This window comes from Centruroides vittatus, unplaced genomic scaffold (genome assembly GCF_030686945.1).
Source record: "Centruroides vittatus isolate TY-2023 unplaced genomic scaffold, ASM3068694v2 scaffold_576, whole genome shotgun sequence".
In the NCBI taxonomy this organism is placed as follows: domain Eukaryota; kingdom Metazoa; phylum Arthropoda; class Arachnida; order Scorpiones; family Buthidae; genus Centruroides; species Centruroides vittatus.
In genome coordinates this window covers 1,131,171-1,151,540 of record NW_027122713.1, presented here as the reverse complement: position 1 = coordinate 1,151,540, position 20,370 = coordinate 1,131,171, and the positions used below count along the sequence as shown (strand labels likewise).

At 26.5% G+C, this 20,370-nt stretch overlaps 1 protein-coding gene across 1 annotated transcript in view; it reads left to right on the top strand.

Moving 5' to 3' along the window:
• Positions 1-14,384: 14,384 nt before the first annotated feature.
• The window catches only part of LOC136989518 (uncharacterized), a 165,534-nt gene continuing 159,548 nt past the window's right edge, over positions 14,385-20,370 (top strand). The window contains exon 1 of the mRNA XM_067287715.1: positions 14,385-14,464. Within this exon, the coding sequence (XP_067143816.1) occupies positions 14,398-14,464 (67 nt within the window). The 5' untranslated portion in view covers positions 14,385-14,397. The remainder of the gene's footprint in view (positions 14,465-20,370) is intronic.

The window sequence follows — 20,370 nt, the reverse complement described above, 5'->3', positions numbered from 1 at the left end:
AAATGCAAAAATTTAATAAAAATTGAGAAAAGAAACTTCAAAAATACAATTACCAAAATTTACTAAAAATACAGATAAAAAATTACAAAATGTACTGAAAATACAAACAAAAATTACAAAAATGTACTAAAAATACAAAATTAAAAAATGGCAGTAATTTTCTAAAAAATACAAATTAAAATTTACAAAATTTGATAAAAATACAAAATGAAAAAGAAATTGATATACTGTACTCGAAATTAAAAATCAATATAAAAAGTTTTAATTTTCGTTTAGTTTGTATGGTATTCGGAATATTTTATTTTATTATACTTTTTGAAAATTTTTTAAACACATATCTTAAAAATCACTACAAAAAATTAAACATTAAAAATGGATATTTTAAAAAAAATGCATTTAAAACCAAAGACAATTTTAATGCGAAAAAATAAATATAGAATACAAACTTTAAAGATAATTAAGTTGATAAACAGGAAATAAATGGTTCAATTTTTTTTATAAAAATTACTTTATAAAAAATATATTGAAAATATTAAAAGATATAATTCAGAATATTTAAATTCCAAAATTATTAATGTAAAAAACATATTTTTAGCTTCTTTTAATATTTATTTTCTAAAGTATATTAAAGAAAAAATAGAGAAATGAAGCAGGAAAAAGTATAAATGCAAGAAATTCTTTTGAAAATTTATTGTATTGGAAAAATAAGTAAATATACAATATGAAAATAAGAACTTGGAGCAGTGTAATAGTAAGACTGAATACTGAGCAGTAGTACAGTAAAATACGAATAGAAATAACAAAAAACGTGTAGAAAAATGTAAAGAACCATGGTAATAAGAAATCAAAAAGTGGAGATAACAATAAACTGGAACAGTATACCTAAAAATAGAAAACAGCAGTAGCAATAATGTATGAAATACTGTAGTATAAATAATGACGTAAGAAAACAGTAAAATAACATAAAAACAAAGTAGAAAAAATGAAAACAGTAAAACTAAAACGAAATATCTAAAGAAGCAATAAAAATGCAAATTTAGTAAAAAGAAAAAGTGCAGAACAATAATAACAATGAAATAATGCAATAAGAACAATGTAAAAAAAACAGTAACAAAAATATATAACACTAACAAAACGGTAGTAACAAAGAAAAAATAATAGTAAAAAAGTCACATAAAGCAGTAGTAACAAAGGAAAAAAATGCAAGAATTTAATAAAAATTAGAAAAAATACAAAATAAAAAAATTAAAAATCTTTGTAAACAACTGAGTAGCAAAGCAGAAAACATCACTACCAAAAATTGTAGAACGACAGCGACAAAGCTAGTAGTATCTGAACCTGGAAATAAGAAGTACACATGACGCTAATAAAAATATACAGTAACACCAGTAAAACAAGAGTTTATAAAAGGAAATTTAAAACGAATTTAGTGAAAGAATCTGATAAAGAAAACATTATACTAACATTACGACTGAAATTATCAAACAATTACTTTCACCACTTGTATTATTTCTTAAACACAAAAGTACAAAACAACATAGCACTTACAATTCGTAAATTTGAATTGTTTATAAAAGAAAGAAATAAAACTTATTCGAGTTATTACCTTTTAAATTATTCAAAATAACATAAAATTTTTACAATTTAAAAAAAAAATTATACATTTCCCCAATGAGTGTCCTACATATGCTGAAGGTACAGTACATTATTGGGTAGTACAAGAAGATTTTTCAGACTTTCAGCAAATATCGAAAGTTTGTTTTTCTAAGGAACCACGTGGCACTGCTGTATACCTATCACCCAGTCGACTTTTAAACATAAATATTTAACACAGTTCCCTAAAGTAAGAGCAGTTTGTGCAGTGGAAAGTTAATTAAAATAAATAGTCACGCTTCTTCCCTTATTTTAAAAGGCAGTTTCTTATGTTTGTCACTTATATAAATATATATATATGCAAGTCACACGCGTGAAATTGCTTTATTTTTCGATAAAGATGAAAAATTTTTTGGAAGGAAGGAACTGTCACAACATATATTCAACTTTTCCATTGTTCTTCTATTGATGATCGAAGCTGATATATATCTGGTTACTTGCTAGATATTTTCTAGGATATTTTTAAAAGACTATTTGGAATATTTTTACATTTATCCTAGGATATTTTTACACAATATCCTCAATATTTATCACAAATAAACTAGGATATTTATTATATATTTATACAGAATTTTTTGGAATATTCTCTGAATACTTCTAAAAATATCTCGTATATATCCTGAGATTTTTCTTAAAATTTTGAATACTTTTTTAAAGATATCACGATATATTTTTATATGTATCCTGATATATTTTTCAAGGATTTATCCAGATACTTTCTACGTAATTTGTATTATTTTCTGTAAATATCTTAAAATAAATAATGGTGAGATATCTTTATGTCTTTTTTTATAATTTTAATTATTCTATAAGATATACTAATATAAATTGTAGAATTTTTTGTGTTATATAAACATTTCTGAATACACAAACTTTAGCAAAAATATTCTAGAATATTTTATTTATAGTTTATATATTCAGGAATTTTAAAAATAATTTTAAATATTTCATAGAATATACCCCCTTACAGATATACTTCTTATAAATTGACATGCTTCTAGATATGTTAAGGAAATTTTTCAGATAATTTGTATTATTTTCTACAAAAATCTTTCCAAATATTTTTAAACTTACCTGAATATTTTTATGTATATTTAATACAAAACCCTGAATTCTAGAAAATATTTTTCTAGAATTCGTGTATTCAGAAATTGTTTAGTAATTTTATAAGGTTCATTTTTGTAGGTATCTGTGTGTAAATTAGAATATTTCAACCTGACTTTTTTGGAAAATTTTAGATTATTTGTATTATTTTCTATTGAATAACTTATGTACGATATCTTTATGTTATTTTTGTTAATTTTAGATATTTATATAAGGCATACTTTTGTTAATATCGTCAAATAAACGTCATAACACTTGTAAATATGATTAAAATTCTCTGAATAATTTTAGACATATTCTAAAAAAAATCTAATAAAATATAGCAGCTGTTATATTGGATTATATTCATTGGAGAATGGATTATCTCACCGAAAAATATTATTTTTGATATGTTTATTGTATTTTTGGATAATTTTATTAATATATTTTCTATAAATGCGTATTAAATTATTATAACGTAGTTTTTTAAATTTATCATTAAAGTAAGGGTTGTTGCTAATTGATACACCTTCGACTAGAAACTGTAGTAGTACACTCAATCAATTTATCTTGAGGGAAAAAAAGGAGATTTTTATCTACAGAAAATGTTTAGTAGTGACGAATGGAGCTTTCAAACGAAATGTTATGTTTACATATACGAAAATAGTTCAATAAATTCTTTAGAAATGCACAGCGAGTTTCTCTGGTAAAAATACATTTAAAATAAATTAGTTCCGCCCAAAATTCTTGCTCTATTAAAATTTATACAAATGCAATTTATGGTACATGAACTTTACGATCTTGTTTTATGATTATTTTACTTTCTAGTTCTGTTTATTTTACGATACAGCTCGACTCAAATTACAGACATTGCTCTGACGCTTGCAGCGACGTCGCACGCCGCGACGCGATTTTATACTCTTTATTATAAACTTACCGTTTCTCTTGAGTAATTTTAAGTAATTTTTAATAAAAAAATTAAATTATGCCAAAATATTTCTTTATATTTTAACCAAACTTTTATTTTTTAAAAAAATATTTTCATGTAATCAAGGAAGTGAATTGTCTCTACGCGACGTTGTACTCTGTCTATAGCTATCGTTCTTCGGTAATTTTAATTTTTTTTAGTAAAAAAAAAAGCAAATTCTGTCAATAAATTCAATAAATTTCTTAGCGCTTTTTATAATCAAAATGTTATTTTTAATGCTTTTACAGATATTTAAATGAGTTCAATAATTGTGCATTATCACGCCGTGACTACGCTTAATATTGATCATATCAATTATATTAAACAATTTTAAATATTATTTCATAAAATAAGATTTACAATTTAAAATTATTTTAATAAAAAACGTGAATATTTGCACAATTATCAAGAAGCATTTTTCAGAATGGCACTAAGTACCTCGCGTCGCGTCACACCGCAACCCCTTTACTACATCATTAAAGTAAACAAATTACAGGTAAACAAATGTATAAGCCTGTACGCTACAGGATTTATTATGAAAAGTTAAAAAAAAATACTTTATTTAACGAGTCAAATATTAATTTTTGTTTAAATTTAATGAAATCAGATCACTCCTAGGAAATTGAAATTGAAGAAAGAGGGTGGAAGAAGGAGTTTTATATAAAATTAGAAGCGTTTTTTCATCACTAGAAATAGGAATTTTGTGAAAAACAAGCGTTTCTTCCACTTGTTGCTGCTATTCAGAGTACAATCAATGCTTTTAGCGTAATCAAAATGAGTTTAATTACGTTAAAATAAATCAGTAGATTACCATTGTTTATACAACAGATGCATACTTATTCCAGATAAGTAGTGATAACAGTTAAGCTTTCCAAGCAATTGTTAATGCGAATGTTCACTTAGTCTCATTTTTATCATTCGTAAAACACTACTGAAGCATCGTGAAGTGAATTACTTAATTTAAATGAAACCTCATCAAGTGTACAAAACACATTTTTTCTTCTTTCAGCTTCAGAAAAATTCAGTAAATGATTTTTCAAAATTAGTTAAAATTTTAATTATTTACTAATTTTTAATGGAAAAGATTATTTTAAATATTTTTATGTTTTAAATCTGCAAAAAGTGATTTAAAACTCAAGCGTGAAGTATTAAATTATTCAAAATGATACATTAGAGAAGCGTTGATCAAAGTGAGGATTTCGGATTCGGATCCGTTCCGGAATCTCATAATTTAGATCAGTGTCTTATTCCAGTGGCGCTTTATCCTATAGGAAAAAGGGCAATTGCCTGGAACCCCTACAAACAGAGGGTCCCAAACCAATCTTTTATAAGAAAATATTTTCCCCCAAAACATTCCTCCGAAAAAAAAAATGTTTGAAGTCAACACTGTACGTGAGGCTTTTAATTTAAATTCGCCTGGGTCCTATGAAGCTAAACCCGCCGCTGTCTTATTCCATTCATATGCAGGGTTGTGTTCTCAGTGGGCAAGTGGTAGCAAGTGGCAAGTGGGCAAGTTCGGTAGCGTGGTAGGGCGCCACGCTAACGAACTGTCCATATGGAGTTTTCGAATTTTTTCACGTGCTTAACACCTAAATAGAAGCCAGTTTTCAATAGAAAGTTCTCCAGAAGTCATCTCTCCCTTGGCTGAATGCAAGTACAGTAGAGCGTCGTTAATTGGAACGTCGGTAATTGAAATGGCCGGAAATTGGAACGATTTTCAGTCGGACTGTGTCGTGCTGAATCGAACGTTTTTGATACTAGATTTACTTCTAAAGTATAATTTGCATGTTTTTTATATTCTTCAATTTAGCAGAAATAATTTTTAACGATACGATAGCCTCGATTATTATTATAAAAATTTTCGTTAGGCTTAAAATCGACGAAAATTCAACACGAAGCGACACGCAACGGAGAATAATTTGAACATCGGATAGGTTAATATATTTTTTCGTACAAAGTTGGAAATTGGAACAAATGACTAATTGGAACAACCCCAGTCCCCAATTGACGCCAATTTTCGACGCTCTACTGTATTGCGTTGCCTTGTTCTCTCAATCTTATCCTACTGTATACAGGTTGGCCCAAAATTCAGTTAAACTGCGGATATTCGAAGGTTACTTTATGGTAATAACTATATAATATTATCCATTAGGACTACCATCCTACCTTACTTCAGTTTCATGAAAACAGAATGCCTTAGTGCATTATTTTAAATTTGTGATTTTTTGTCAAACACGAACTTTGTTAAAACTTTTTTTAACACTAATGACAATATAATAATAAAAGAAATGTTTACTGAAGACTAACAGATGCGGAATCGTCCATTTGTTAAGCAATTTACATGTTAAAATTTTAATAAACAGCAGTAATGAATGACTTATCTTATAATAAAAAACTGCAGTGACTGAAGATTTTCACTTATTTATTAGAAGAAACTACTTTAAAACACGGTTAACAAAGTTCTGAGCTTTTCTGTATTAGATAATCTCTCCATATCATATCCGCAACGACTGAAAATTAAGGTTACGTAACATTTGGCATCAACACAAAAGTGTAATAGAGCATTTGCTTTGTTCTGATTCCAAGCGTATCCCGAAAAAATTCACTTTTATTTTATAATTAAATCATTCAAAATGTGCTTAATACATTTAGTATTATGGCCAAATGCTAAATTATCCGCTTTAGTTGGGAAGATTCTAAGTTGAAATCCGCTTTGGTACATTATAATTCAGGTCATTGCTTCGTTCTCCATCCCATAGACATGTTGGCTAACCCCATAGTGGGTCGGTCTGACCGTAATAATTAAAAATTAAGATTTTTTAACTCTTGGCATCAGCACAAAAGCGTTCTGTGCTATTTTTGTGCTGATGCCAGAGTTATAAAATCAAATAAAATCATTACTCTCATCGATTATCGATACTTCCATCATTTTTATTGCTCTCGTTACTTTTACTACTATATCAGCCATTAATATTATCATCAATATTTCCAGTTTTCTTATTACAATAGTAACTAATGCAAATGATAATGGCAGCAATTGTATTCTAGAACTGGCTATAATTAAATACAGTTTAAATGGTAAAAAGAAATATTTTATGATGCAGTAACGTTGATATATATATATATATATATATATATTGAAGTATAGGAGATTTGCTTCATTTCCTGACAGACAACCGTACAGACGGAGTGCTTATAAAATCGATTTACTTAAAAATTTGTTTACATCAACAACAAAGCCAAAATAATATAAATATTAGCAAAAATGAAGCAGTGCATGACTTGAAGATCTCAAAGCATCATCAACCGCATCGGTTGATATCCTTAAAAATATTACTTTTATACCCAATTTTTTACATTTTTTTGAAAGTTTTACACTTTCCTCTTTCCATAAATTTAAAAAAAACCATTCTTAAATATCATTTAGATAAAAAAAATGAATATTTGAAATATTCATAAGAGAATTCTAACCTGTACAGATCACTAGATTCAAGTAAAAAATACTGCATTTTTACATGCTTATATGACTTTAAAAACATATTTTAAACATCACTTCTTCTTCAAATCATACATTACAATCAATAAAAATTTAAAATAATCAAAAAATATTATTTGGAACCATCGAAAACCGTAAGTCATCCATCATCCATCCTAGACATCCACACTTTACTAAAAATGAATTATTGCTGTAGTAGCACCAACGGCAAAATCAATTTCAATAAAGCAAACAGTAGAGAAGAATTTATAATAATTATTTATAAAAATAGACTTGTGTATAAAACTTTTACAAACATAAAAGATAGAGAAAAATTACGATAAATATTATCATTTTCAATTATCAAAACGTAAATTATAATTAAAGTAAAAATGTATATTTTAAATGGAAGAAAAATTATGTCAATTCAAATTAATAAATATATAAATAAAGTAAAATAATATCCTTAAAAGTAAGTATCTTGAAATTGCCATTCTTCTATCATACCTGACTCTAGTCGTATATCTTCATATACTAACAATAAGTGTCTTCTAGTAAAGATGCATCACTTTTAGGAAATTATTTCCCATCAATTTACTTCATCATTTTTATATGGCATTTGTCATACGGTAGACGATTCGCATTATTATTATACTTTCTTTCATTCCTATTATTATTTTTTTATTTTTATTCCAGAATTTTTTTTTCTATTCTCAAAAGATTCCTCTTTTCTAATCTTCACTCCACGTTATTGAAATGTTTATGCAACTTTCTCTTCAGAGAAGGACAATTTTACTGATGAAAGTAAGTTTATATTTACGAATAAAATCTATAAAATTGTAATTTCTTTTATGTAGCATTCGTGTAAAATTTTTATATTATTATTATATTATTATTTAAATTTTATCTAAATAATCGCTTAAGAAATTTAAATTATATATATATATATATATATATTATATTTTGTTACCGTATTATAGATAAAATTATTACAGCTTAGAATTAATAAAAACTGTTTTAAGTAAGCATAAGTAATGTAGGTTTTTATATAGGGTCTCTCACGTTTTCAGAGATCTTTACACGTATGTTTATCGATAAGGAGTCTTGGTTCAGAAACTATATAACATCCTAGACTATTTGGAATTTTGTTTGGGGCCTCGTGCCTTTAGGTACCTCAGACATGGTCTAAAAACAAGCTTGGATCCTAAGCAATTAGGAAACTGATAATTTGTACTTTTGTTGGGGTCTTTAGGTACCTCACACAAGTGCAAATGGTTATCGATCACAAGCTAAAATCCTAGGCAATTAGATAACTGAGCAATTTAAACATTCGTCTAGGGATCTGCGCCGTCAGGAGTTTCACACCATCATAAATATGCGCTTCTTGATACTCTATCTTGATCTGGTACCAACTAGAATCTTAGGTTTTGTACAATATCAAGTATTATGCGGTATAAACTTTATATATATATACATAAAAGGGCCTCGAAAATACATGCTTATTTAGGGTCTCGCATAATCTATCACTGATAATAATGTAACTATGTGCAACATAAGAGAAAATATGAATAATATAACTTATAAAAATATGTAATGCATAAAGATGCTTAATAAACCAAAAGTATATATTCAAATAAAAATTTTTATATAAGATAAAATAAACAATTTAAAAATATATATATACAAAGTTTTATCTTTTCTTGTGAAAATTTATCAAAAAAATTCTTTTACGACAGAGATTTTTATAATGAAAAGACATAAAAAATCTTATATAAAAATTTGTTTTCTCATATAAATTTGTAAATAAAACAATCTTTATATTCAGTAACTTTACAAGAAAAATCAGTAAACAAAACACTAAACATTAAAATATTTTTGGTCAAATTATATAAAAATTCTATATGAAGAAAGATGATTTGATGAATAATGTTTTATTATGAGCGTTTAATGTAATAATATATAGTATAAACCACATAAATATAATACATTTCTAAAAATTAAAAAATATATATAGTTATAAACATAGACAGTTTTCTATAAAATATATGAAGAACATATCCTTAAAAGTTTTATACGATCTTTACGTTCATTGGTTAAATTTATAGTTATCCGAACGTACATTGGCTGAAGTAGTAAAAATGGGAGGAGTTATAGATATTTAAAAATTTAAATAACGGAATTCAGTCATGTCAATACTGCACTAATATAGTAACTGTTAAAATAAAATATTGTAATACAGTATACATTTTTCATGTTATTTTTACACAAATTGCTATCAATTTCAACAGTAAAAAAAATATATATATATATATATTATCCGTCGTTATTGATAATAAAAATTACTATAATAGCCATAATACTATAATAATAACAACAATAGAAATTTCTATAAAATTATAAATAATAATAAGAAAATTATACGTTAACGTATTGACATAGCAATCATTCGCATGCTTTTATGTTATCACTAAACATGTTCATACGCTATTATAGTTTTAAACACGAAGAATTCTGTGTTAATAATGACCACAAAATACATTTTTTATATTCAATTCATGCTGTAATAACGGAATCATCATTGAAAAATAACTTTATAATACACGTCTCGTTAGTAGCGAGCTATTAAAAACCGCTTTCCCTTGTAAACTTTGAAGTTATTTATTAAAAAAAATTATTGAATAATAAACAACAGTCATAAGAAACTATTAAAATAATAAATTGATAACTGTCATCTTTTTTAAATATTAAAAAATATATATATTTTTTCCGCCTTTATCTTAATATAAAACTTTGATATCCATTGAATCGAATAGTGTTTCTAGTTATGTTTAGTTTTTTTTATTTATTTTTTGCTTGAATTCTTCTATTCTTTTGCTTATTTTTTATAAAAAAAAAACAATTTATTTATGCATTTTTTAAAATATTTTAATGAATTTTAATATTATTAAAAAATAATTTTTAAAAAATGTTAATAATCTTCTCTTTCTTCTCCATTCTTTATGCTTCAATAGCGTTTAAATTAACCAAAAATTATTCAAAAATTCTTAGTAAAATATGAAATTTTTTTGTATTTATTACAATATTTATATGAATTTTTAATGAATAAAAATTACTTATAATTTATTTTATTTTTTATTTTAAAAAATATAAAATATATTTATCTACGAAAGTAATTTTTTTAATTAAATTTTTTATAAATTATCTTGTTTTCTTAATCAAATATATAATTACAGGATCTTTGTTTTCTTTATTTTTTCTGATTTCAACTATCAGATGTAACAGAATCGCCTCCTCCACCTTTTCCTCTACAGATAACTTAATCCAGATTAATTTTATCTTGATTCAGATCAAATTCGTAGTTTATAAATTGAACTATAACTAAATTTTACTTAAGTATATTCTAGAATTGATCTTAATTAGTTTAATTTAGATCTAATTCAGTGTAATTTATCCTGGTAATCCTTATCCAGCATTTTTTACATAGAAGAGCAAGATCATGATGAATCCTGATCTTGCTCTTCTTTATTATAGAATCTATTTTGGAGAATTTCAGAAATGAAACAAATAACAGTATTTTAATCTTCATATCTATGATAAAATATAGCTTCTAGACTAAAGCATAGTGCTTTCATCTTGCTCATTTCTGTGATAAAAGGTTCAAGTTTCAAGGATAAAGAACCTGGATAATAGAAAGTAAAGAGAAAATATTTAAAGAATATTGAGAAAAATCTTAATTTTTTTTTTATATTTATTGCTATAATTATAGAAAATCTTTTAAATTATTATCATTTTTATTTTCCGTGGTTTTTTATGGAGTAAAATATCAAGTGTTTTACGATTATCCTCCATTTATCTACTCATTTTTTCCCATCTCTTAACATTATCGTTTTTCTCTTTTCTACCTGATCCAGATTAAGTTTATCTTGATCTTGATTAACTTAGTAGCTTATAAATTGAACTTAATCCAGATCCTATTTCACCATCTTCTAGAATCGATCAGATCTCACAAGATATCTCTTACTCTTTTACAGATTACTTAAGTTAATCCAGATCAACTTTATCACGATTCAGATCAACTTAATAGTTTATAAACTGAAATAATTCTAAATTCTATTGAACTATATTTTTAAAATTTATTTTTATTAATGTGTTCTATCAGAAATCAGAATGTGGATTCTATCCTAACGACTATATAGACTCTTTTCGATAGATTACATTATTGTAATCAGCATCCAATATCAAAGCCTTACATCGTAATTTTTTCAAGAAGCTGAATGGTATTCTAAAGATGAGCAAGTTGAAAATCACTTATCCAACATTCTTCTAGCCAATCCAACATTCCAACATTCATCAGCTTTATTCAACATTTTTCTAAAACATATTTCAAATCTAGAATATAATTGAGTAGAATTTAGTTACATACAACAAATTATTAAAAATAAGAACTTACGTTGATAGAAAATCAATGAATTATATAGAAAATAGATTAATTCTATGAAATTTTGCACCTATATTAACATTTAAAAGAGTATAAGATGGAGCAGAAGATTCTAATCCAGCTCATCTCTAGGATGGAAATCAGCTGCTCATATAAAGCTGAGCATTCCAATTTTAAATCTAGATATCAGACGGTTGTATTCTATCCAACATCCTGCTAAACAGAGTTAAGCATTAAGCTTACTCATCCAGTTTACAGGATAAAGTTCATCTCTCTGATCTGGCTAAAAAAAAAAAAGATCAGCATTTAGAGAAGTCTAAGAGATCAGCAAGATCAGAATGCTGAGAGATGGATGAAAAATAGAATTAACAGAAGCTAAGAAATGAAGATTTACAAAAAAAAGTGTTAAAATTCAGCTGATATAGAATAAAATACAATAAAAATATATAAAAAAAATCAAGAATTTCACTAAGAAAATAGTTTAAAGGCGAAAAAAGTTGTGAAGAAATTCAGATTTCAGCAATTTATAATCTTTTAAATTAATAAGAAAAAAATAAAATTCGATTAAGAAACTTATTTAAAAACTTATAATTTATTCATGATTAATATATAAATAACATAATTACATTTTAAAAGAGTAATTTGTAACTAAATTCAATATATTTATTTACATTTAAGAAAAATATAGTTTGAAGAGAGAGAGAGAGAGAGAGAGAGAGAGAGAGAGGAAAGGAAAAAACTAATTAAAAATAAATATTTCCAAATAACCTATGCTTAGAATTACAGGTAGATAAAACGAAAGAGATTGACATATTCATCATATTATAAATTAAAGAAAAATTATATTTAGATAAATAAATTCTAAAATGAGAAGTCCAGGAGGACATTCAAGTAATTTATTTTTAAATGTTTTCAATTAAAAAATAAATAAATAAATCGAGAGAAAAAGAGATGGAGAGGAGCAGGAAGAGCAAGAAAAAGGGAGAGAGGGAAGAAAGAGGGGAAAGGAGAGGGCAATAGAAAGAAGGGGGAGAGAGGGGAAGAAAGAAAACACACACACACACAAAAACCAAAATTAAAGTTCTTTAAAAAGTCATTTCTCTAGTTTATGAATAAAATATATTTAAATTCTCATTATAAATTATTAAATTTGTCTTTTTCGAAATGCTTTTCTTGTAAAATTTTGGCCCCTTTTTTTCTGGATGATTATCAAGATTAGAAAATTAAATTAAGGATAAGAAAAAAAATCTTTATATTAAATTAATGATTAAATTAAATATTAATCCTAAAGTAAAGAATCATAGAAGTGGAGGAAGAAGAATTAAATAAGATATTGCTAAAGGTAAAACATCAATCGAAGATAAAAGCGATTTTCAGGAATAAAAAAATAAAAAAATAAATATTGAATAAATCGAGAAAGTTGTAGACAAATTCTAGAATAAATTTGATTTAGTTTCTTAGTCCTGTAACGTTTTGAAAGTGTAGTAAAATCGATTCATATGAAGCTTTAATGTCTAAAAAACTTAAAATTTAGTAAATTTTACATGAGTTTTTAGCCTATGTTAATCTTGTCTCATGTTTATATAATGCTTGTAAGAGTGGAACAAAGTGAAACTTGGAGAAGAAACATGTGGTTGATGGTAAGAAGTGAGGAGAAAAATTAAGATTTTGAAGAACTTCTATGCAAAATAAAAACATAAAAATGCCTGTATTATGGTTAAAACATAATATAAAATATAATAAAAGGCAAAGGCAAAGGCAAAAAAAAAAAAACATTCCAAGACTGAAAAACTTGAAGATATCTTGATGAAGATAAGGATAATTCAACTATTCTCTGGGGTCTGGAGGATGTGAAACTAGATAAAACTTGTAAATATAAAGATTAAATTTAAAATATTAGCTTAAGAAATATGTTAAATAAAATTTTATAGATAAAAATAAAGATTTAGTAAGTATAAAATAAGAAAATTTTGTGACAAATTAAAGAAAATCTTTATTAAACGTATCCAGCTACACTTGATACGTTAGATAAAATATAAATTTAAAAAAAAAACTAAAATTCGGATTAAAATATTAAAATTTTACACTAGAAAAATAACATAATTTAAGAAATTTAAACAGAAATAAAAACTTCTTTAAAAAAACTAGAGAAGCTCGAGATAAAACTTCAAAGAAGTTAGTAAAAAATCAAATAAATATAATATTTTAAAAAATAACTGCAATTAAATTTAATTTTAAACCAAAAAAGTAAAATATTATTATAAATAAATAATTTTTTACTTTAATTTATCAACATATAAAACCACTTAAGGAGTGTAAAGAGCAAGAAGATAGAAGCATCTAATTCAAACCGAGTTATAATATATTCTAATTTAACATTAATAAAAATAGTTTTTTGCCAAGTAAAGTAACGTAATTTTAATAAATTATAAATTTAAAAACACACACAAAAAAATAATAATAGTAATTTAAAGATGCTAAAGCACCAACTCGACTTTTAAGCAGTTTAATTTAAATTATTTATCTAATAAATAGTAATATATAAATATATAAAATTATTCAAATTAAATTTATAAATTCGAATTTAAATTTTCGCGTGCGAAAAAATGACGATAATAATTAAAAAAATTGGAGGAAAAAAATGAGAAAAAAGCATCCTTTGGAGAAAAAAAGATGCGGAGAAGTTGGTTCCTAAAACAAACACTCGGGGGCGCCACCGGCGACGGATTGGAGCAGCAGGGAAGATCAGAAAATGTGCCAGTTGTTAAAGAGACGTTGGAGATGTGTGGACTGAACTGGAATAAAATGTTTATCTACATTTTCTTAATTATAACATCATTAAGACAAGGTGAGGAATTTATAAATTCGTGTATATAAAATTTATTATCGTTTACATCATTTATCCAGCATCTTTATCATCTTCCTCATCCCATAAAGTTGCTGGATGTTTGCAGTTTTTTTTCCTCGTATAAGTTATTTATATCTTTCACTTATGTATCGATAAAACAATTTATAAACTGTTTTTCTATTTTATATGATAATATAATTCTATTGATGATATTGAATTACGCTTCTAAAATGGAGAAGTATATAATATAGGGGGAAAATTGTATTTTTTATTGAATTATTCTTAGAAATGTCATTATGCAAAATGACTTTATAGTGAGGTTTTTAGAGGGTTTTTTCGGGGTTTCTTTCTTTAATGGGTTGGTACTTTGTTTAGTCGGTTTTCTTGCTTTGTTTGGTTAGTTTTTTGTGTGTTTTTTTTAGTTGTTTCTTGCGCTTTATTGGGGTGGAGTTTTTTTATGATTCGTTTCGATTGGTTTCTTTGCTATTGCACGTTGGTTTCTGCTCTATTTTTAAGTTGATGTATACGTTACTTCAGTTCGGTTTTTATGCTATTTTTATCAGTTTATCTACTAAGTTTCGTTGGTTTTTGTATTAATGTTTATAAATTTGTCTATTAAAACTATTTTGGTTAGTTTCTATTCTGTTATACATTAATTTCTGCTCTAAATTTAAGTGGTGTATACGTTACCTCTATTCGGTTTCTATGCTATTTTTATCAGTTTATCTGATAATTTTGGTTGGTTTTTTTGTATTAATGCATATAAAAGCGTTGATTTAGGCTATTTTGATTGGTTTCTGTGCCGTTACGCATTAATTTCTGCTCTATTTTTAATTTGATATATATGTTATATAACTCGTTTTTTATGCTACTTTTGTTGCTTTTTAGACTAATTTCGATTGGTTATTTGACTTATTGTTCAGAAATAAATTATTTTAAACTACTTTAATTGGTTTTTATGCTGCTATAGATTAATTCTTGCTCTGGTTTTAAGTTAATGTATAATTTACCTTAGCTCGGTTTCTTTGCTATTTTTATTGGTTTTCTGCTAATTCTGGCATTTCTCTTAGATTAGAGTTTAGAAGTAGTTCATTTTAAGTTATTTCGAACAATTCTGTGTTGTTAACGCTGGTTTTTATGCTATATTAAGTTTGCTGCTTTGGTTTAAGCTTTTTGCTATTTTAAGTGGTTTCTCTGCTAATTTTGGTTTCTTCTTGAGCTCTTTAGTTGATTTTGTTTTATTTTAAGTTATTTCGAATGGTTTTCTGTTATATTTTTGTTGGATTCTAGGCTAATTTTACATATAATCGTGTTTTTTAGTGGTCCTTTTTATGCTTCAGATTGTGTTTTGTGTGTGGCTTTTATTTGATTTCTATGCTATTTTAAGTTAGTTCTGTACTTCTATGACCAATTTCCATACCTATTTTTGATTAATTTTTATGCTCGTTTAATTAATTAATTATCTTTAATTTCTTTGTACTATTTGAAATTTATGCTTAGAAACTAATTAGAAGTGCCATTTAATTGATTTTTCTGACAGATTTTCTGCTCTTCTTGGCTCGATTTCTAAGCTGTCTTAAGCTAATTTATGCAGTGTTTAAGAGTGATTTCTGTTGATTTATTTTATATTTTAATTAATTTATTTCCTATAGCTAATAAATTTTTGTTATATTCTGCGAAGTTTGTGCATAGAAATCAATTTAATTTTACTACTATCTTCTTACAGGCATATTTTATGCTAATCTTCATTAATTTTTAACTACTGTAATACAATTAATTATTCTTACAATTTTTGGTTTTTTTATGCATAACTTTAATGAATTTCTGCATTTCTCTTTATATTTTCTGTATATAACGTTTAATTAGTCAAATAGAAACCAATCATTTCATACGATCTATAAATTATTTAACTAATGTTCTACTTACTTTACATAAATTTAAGCTAATTTTTTTAATTTTTACCTCAATTTTTGTTAAATATATTTAAAACCAATTTAAGTAAGTTTTTCTATGAAATTATCAATAATATTTTTAATCTAAGCTTGATTCTGCTTTAATTTTATTTGATTACCAGGTATTTATACAACCCACCAGTTAATTTGCTGACGCTTTCAGCACTTTGTTTAATATTTCTACATCTACTTCCGCTGAAAGTCGAGCTATTTTGAGAAAAAAATAACATAAACACTTGCTAAATATATAGAAATTTTAAGTGTTATTCACTTATTCTATCAAGCAAACGTGTGTATTTCCTTCTCCATCACGTGTGCAAATATATTTTTTCCACTTCCTCCCGGATTTTTAGGCGTTTCTTATAATAAAATTAATGGAAATATGTCGAAATATGTAGAAAAAATTCTAGTTAATCGATTCTACAACCCACAAAATACATAAATTGGAGTGATAGCGGATGCGGATAATAAAATTAACATTATGTAGTAGAGATGGAATGTATATAATAGATCAGAGTTAAGTCAAAAGTGGGATTCGCTAGAGAATATTAAGGATGTAATTATTAGAATATGTAGCATGAATATTTCACCAAGTCATGCTATAAAGTCAGAAAGATATAGGGAGGAATAACATTAAACGACACGCCCAGGAATAACAGCATGCAATTGATCGACAGTTTAGGCGTGAGCTTCCGGAAGTAATTGCAACTTCCGGTCTGAAATTGGTACCAGTTTCGAACCTGCCAACCCACCTTAAAGGCACGCGTGTGTTACGCTTATAATTCTTTTGTATACGAGTTTGAGAAATAAAGAGGAGCAAGAGAAATTGATGCTGAGGAGAAGCATCCGTAATTTAATTTTTTAAGCTATTTTCTCTTTCGTGATGCTTCAAAATTTCTCATTTTTAAAAATTAATTCAGAAGATAATGGTCCTCCTCACGTACTTTCTTAAGAATAATAATATTATTTAATAAAAGTTTTTAGTTTTAGTGATATTTTCTTATACATTCAAGATCTTGTACAGTACCGTGTTTGGAAGCGCTTAAGTACCTATTAACTGTTGAAGTATATAAGAAAATAAAGGATAAATATAAAATATTTTACAGAATTCTTAATAATAGAGTATGTTTTATAATATTGCATCATTTCTAGTGTAGTAATGTTTATATTTTTCGAGCAGTGCCTTAAAAAATGTAATAAAGTCACGCTTCATCTGATGTAACTTTATTACATCATATCAAAGAAAATATGGAAAATAATTCAATAATATCTTTTAGAATCGATGAAATGTAAAGTTTTCTACAAAATATTTTCTTCACTTGCAGTGGTTTCACGCGTGACACCACGAATATAAGGTGATTTATGTTGCATCAGTTCCATTTCCTCTGTCATTTTCTAAATACAGTTATTACTATTAGCGAATGGAGAAGCAAATGTATGAGGAAAGAAAAGAGGAGGAGGGAGGAAAAAAGATGATGAAGAGGAGTAGAAGATAGTAAAATTGTTCTGCTGACTACGAGATTTACAGACTTTTCTCTTTTCACTCTTTTAAGTAATTACCAAACTCCACTCTACGAATGGAGCATTTTGTTTCTGACACTTTTGATCTTTCTCACTCGAATTATTATAACTTTTAATAGTTTTTTCCTTTTATTTTTAACAGAAAATCCTTCTTTTTACTGTTTAATATAAATTCTTCCAAAAAATCAAGTTTTTAAACGCATTTTTTGAGTTAAAATTTATAAAATGTGCGATATATCAGCGTATGTAAGCCTAGATGTGAGGTAGACGGATGCAGTTAAGACAGAAAAAAAAATAATAAACGCTTGATCCGTCTGCATGCCTGTCCTACAATTTTAGACTGAGTTTCTTAATGCATTTTCCTACTCTAATAGCGTAACTGTAATGCTGAGGCTATAGAAATTACGTTAACCTATAAGTAGAGTAACTACTCTACTGTTAGAGTAACAGAACATCTACTGAATCAGTATCATGTGTAACGATTAAATCAAGTAACAGGCATGATGCTACATAAGTAACATTGATAAATTTATAAGGTTTATCAGTAGAATTAATACTATAGTAGCATCGTTTCACCTATATTTTTATGATATTGATACTACATATGTAACATTGATCATACTACAATCGAACCTTCAATAAAGGCCACCTGTAAACGGCGGTCATTCTATAATAAATGTATTGAAATGCATACAAGATAACCTTCAAATGACGGCCATTTTTATCTTTTTTGTCACTGGCCGTTGTTCGGAGGTTTGACTGTAATTTGTTTAGAAGAATTAGTATCATTAAATGTATACTTTTTAGATACAATCGAACCTCTACCAACGGACACCTCTAAATGGCGGCCATTTACGCAGGCTGGCCACTTTTCACGCCATTTCGTTGAAAAATGTATTTAAAATAACCTGTAAACGACGACCACTTTTTATGTTCTCGTCAGTGGCCGTTATTTACAGGTTTGACTGTAGCCAAGAGTGTAAGTAATTAGGTTTCACTATTGTTTATGCACAGTTAATGGCACATATTTTTCAGATAAATTACAAGTCAAACCTGTGAACAACGACCAGTGACTAGAATTTGAAAGTTTGGCCGGTGTTTGGAGATTATTTTCTGAGCAATTCAAAACGAAACGTCCCTGAAAGGTTGGCCGCCGTTTAGAGATGACCGTTATTGCAGGTTCGACCGTGTACTGACAGAACTGTTACTACTAATAACATCATTAAAACTACAGCAGAATTAGTGGTTTTTTAGTAGTAAAATTTCGAGTAGAAACATATAAAATAATAGAAGCAGCATCAGCGTAACTCCGTAACATTTATAACAGCTCCTATAAAAGTATTAGTATAATTTTATTAGAGTAGCAATTTATAGAAAGTAACCTGTCACATTTAATGCACACTTATTAAGAAGAAGCATCTACAGTACTCTTCTACAGGTTTAAAACACCCTCCGTAAGACGGAAGAGGGAGGAGAAAACATCAATTGACACTTATAAAAAAATAAGAAAAAAATTCAGCATAAATCTTTTATCGTTCAGTAACAATATAAATTTGAAATTACATTTTAGAAGCAAAGTTATGAGGCCTAAAAAAATACAAGATCATAAAAAAGCAATGAAAGTTCACCTTTCAGCAAATGATTTTCGCTACATTACTCTAGAAGCAGTGACGTTACGTCTCTCTAATAATACTTGAGATAAAGGTGAGTGATGCTGAATGAGTAGATGATGATTTAGTTACGTTTAAAATAATAAAAAATATAGAGAAATTACTAAATAATCTGCCATTACGAGTGGTGTGCGTTAGGCAAGTTGACCTGATTAATGACCTGGGAAATCGTATGTCATTATACTCTGTCATGCGAATGACTTGACTGTCACGCTCTTGGTCATACATCCGAAATTTTCCTCCTGATATATTATTATTTTCCAATCGCCATTCTCTTCGTGGTTTGATTAATTAATATTATGTTAAAGATTTCGCTTTAATTATTTAAAATATTCAAATTTATTAGTTTGACATTTATAAAAGAGTAAGTACCCTTTAAAGTAGAAAATCATTTATTTCCTTTTATTGTTACGTAATAATGTTTTTCTTTTTCTATAAATGTTTACGTTGATATTACGTAACAATGCTACATTTTAGAGGAATTTAAACTATTGTTACGTTGTTATTGCGTAAAAATAGTGTTTAAAGTTTGCTATTAAACTAGTAACGTATTTTAATCTTTATTGCCACGTAACAACTTTACTTTATTATTATTAAAACGTAACAATACTACACGTTATATTAAATTTTAAAGTATTCTTCAATTATCGTTACGTACTAAATGAATATATTCTTAAGAGATTGTTGACGTAGTAACGTATTTACTTATTATTACGTCACAATGTTACATTTTTAATCACTCTTACGTCATCATTATGTAAAA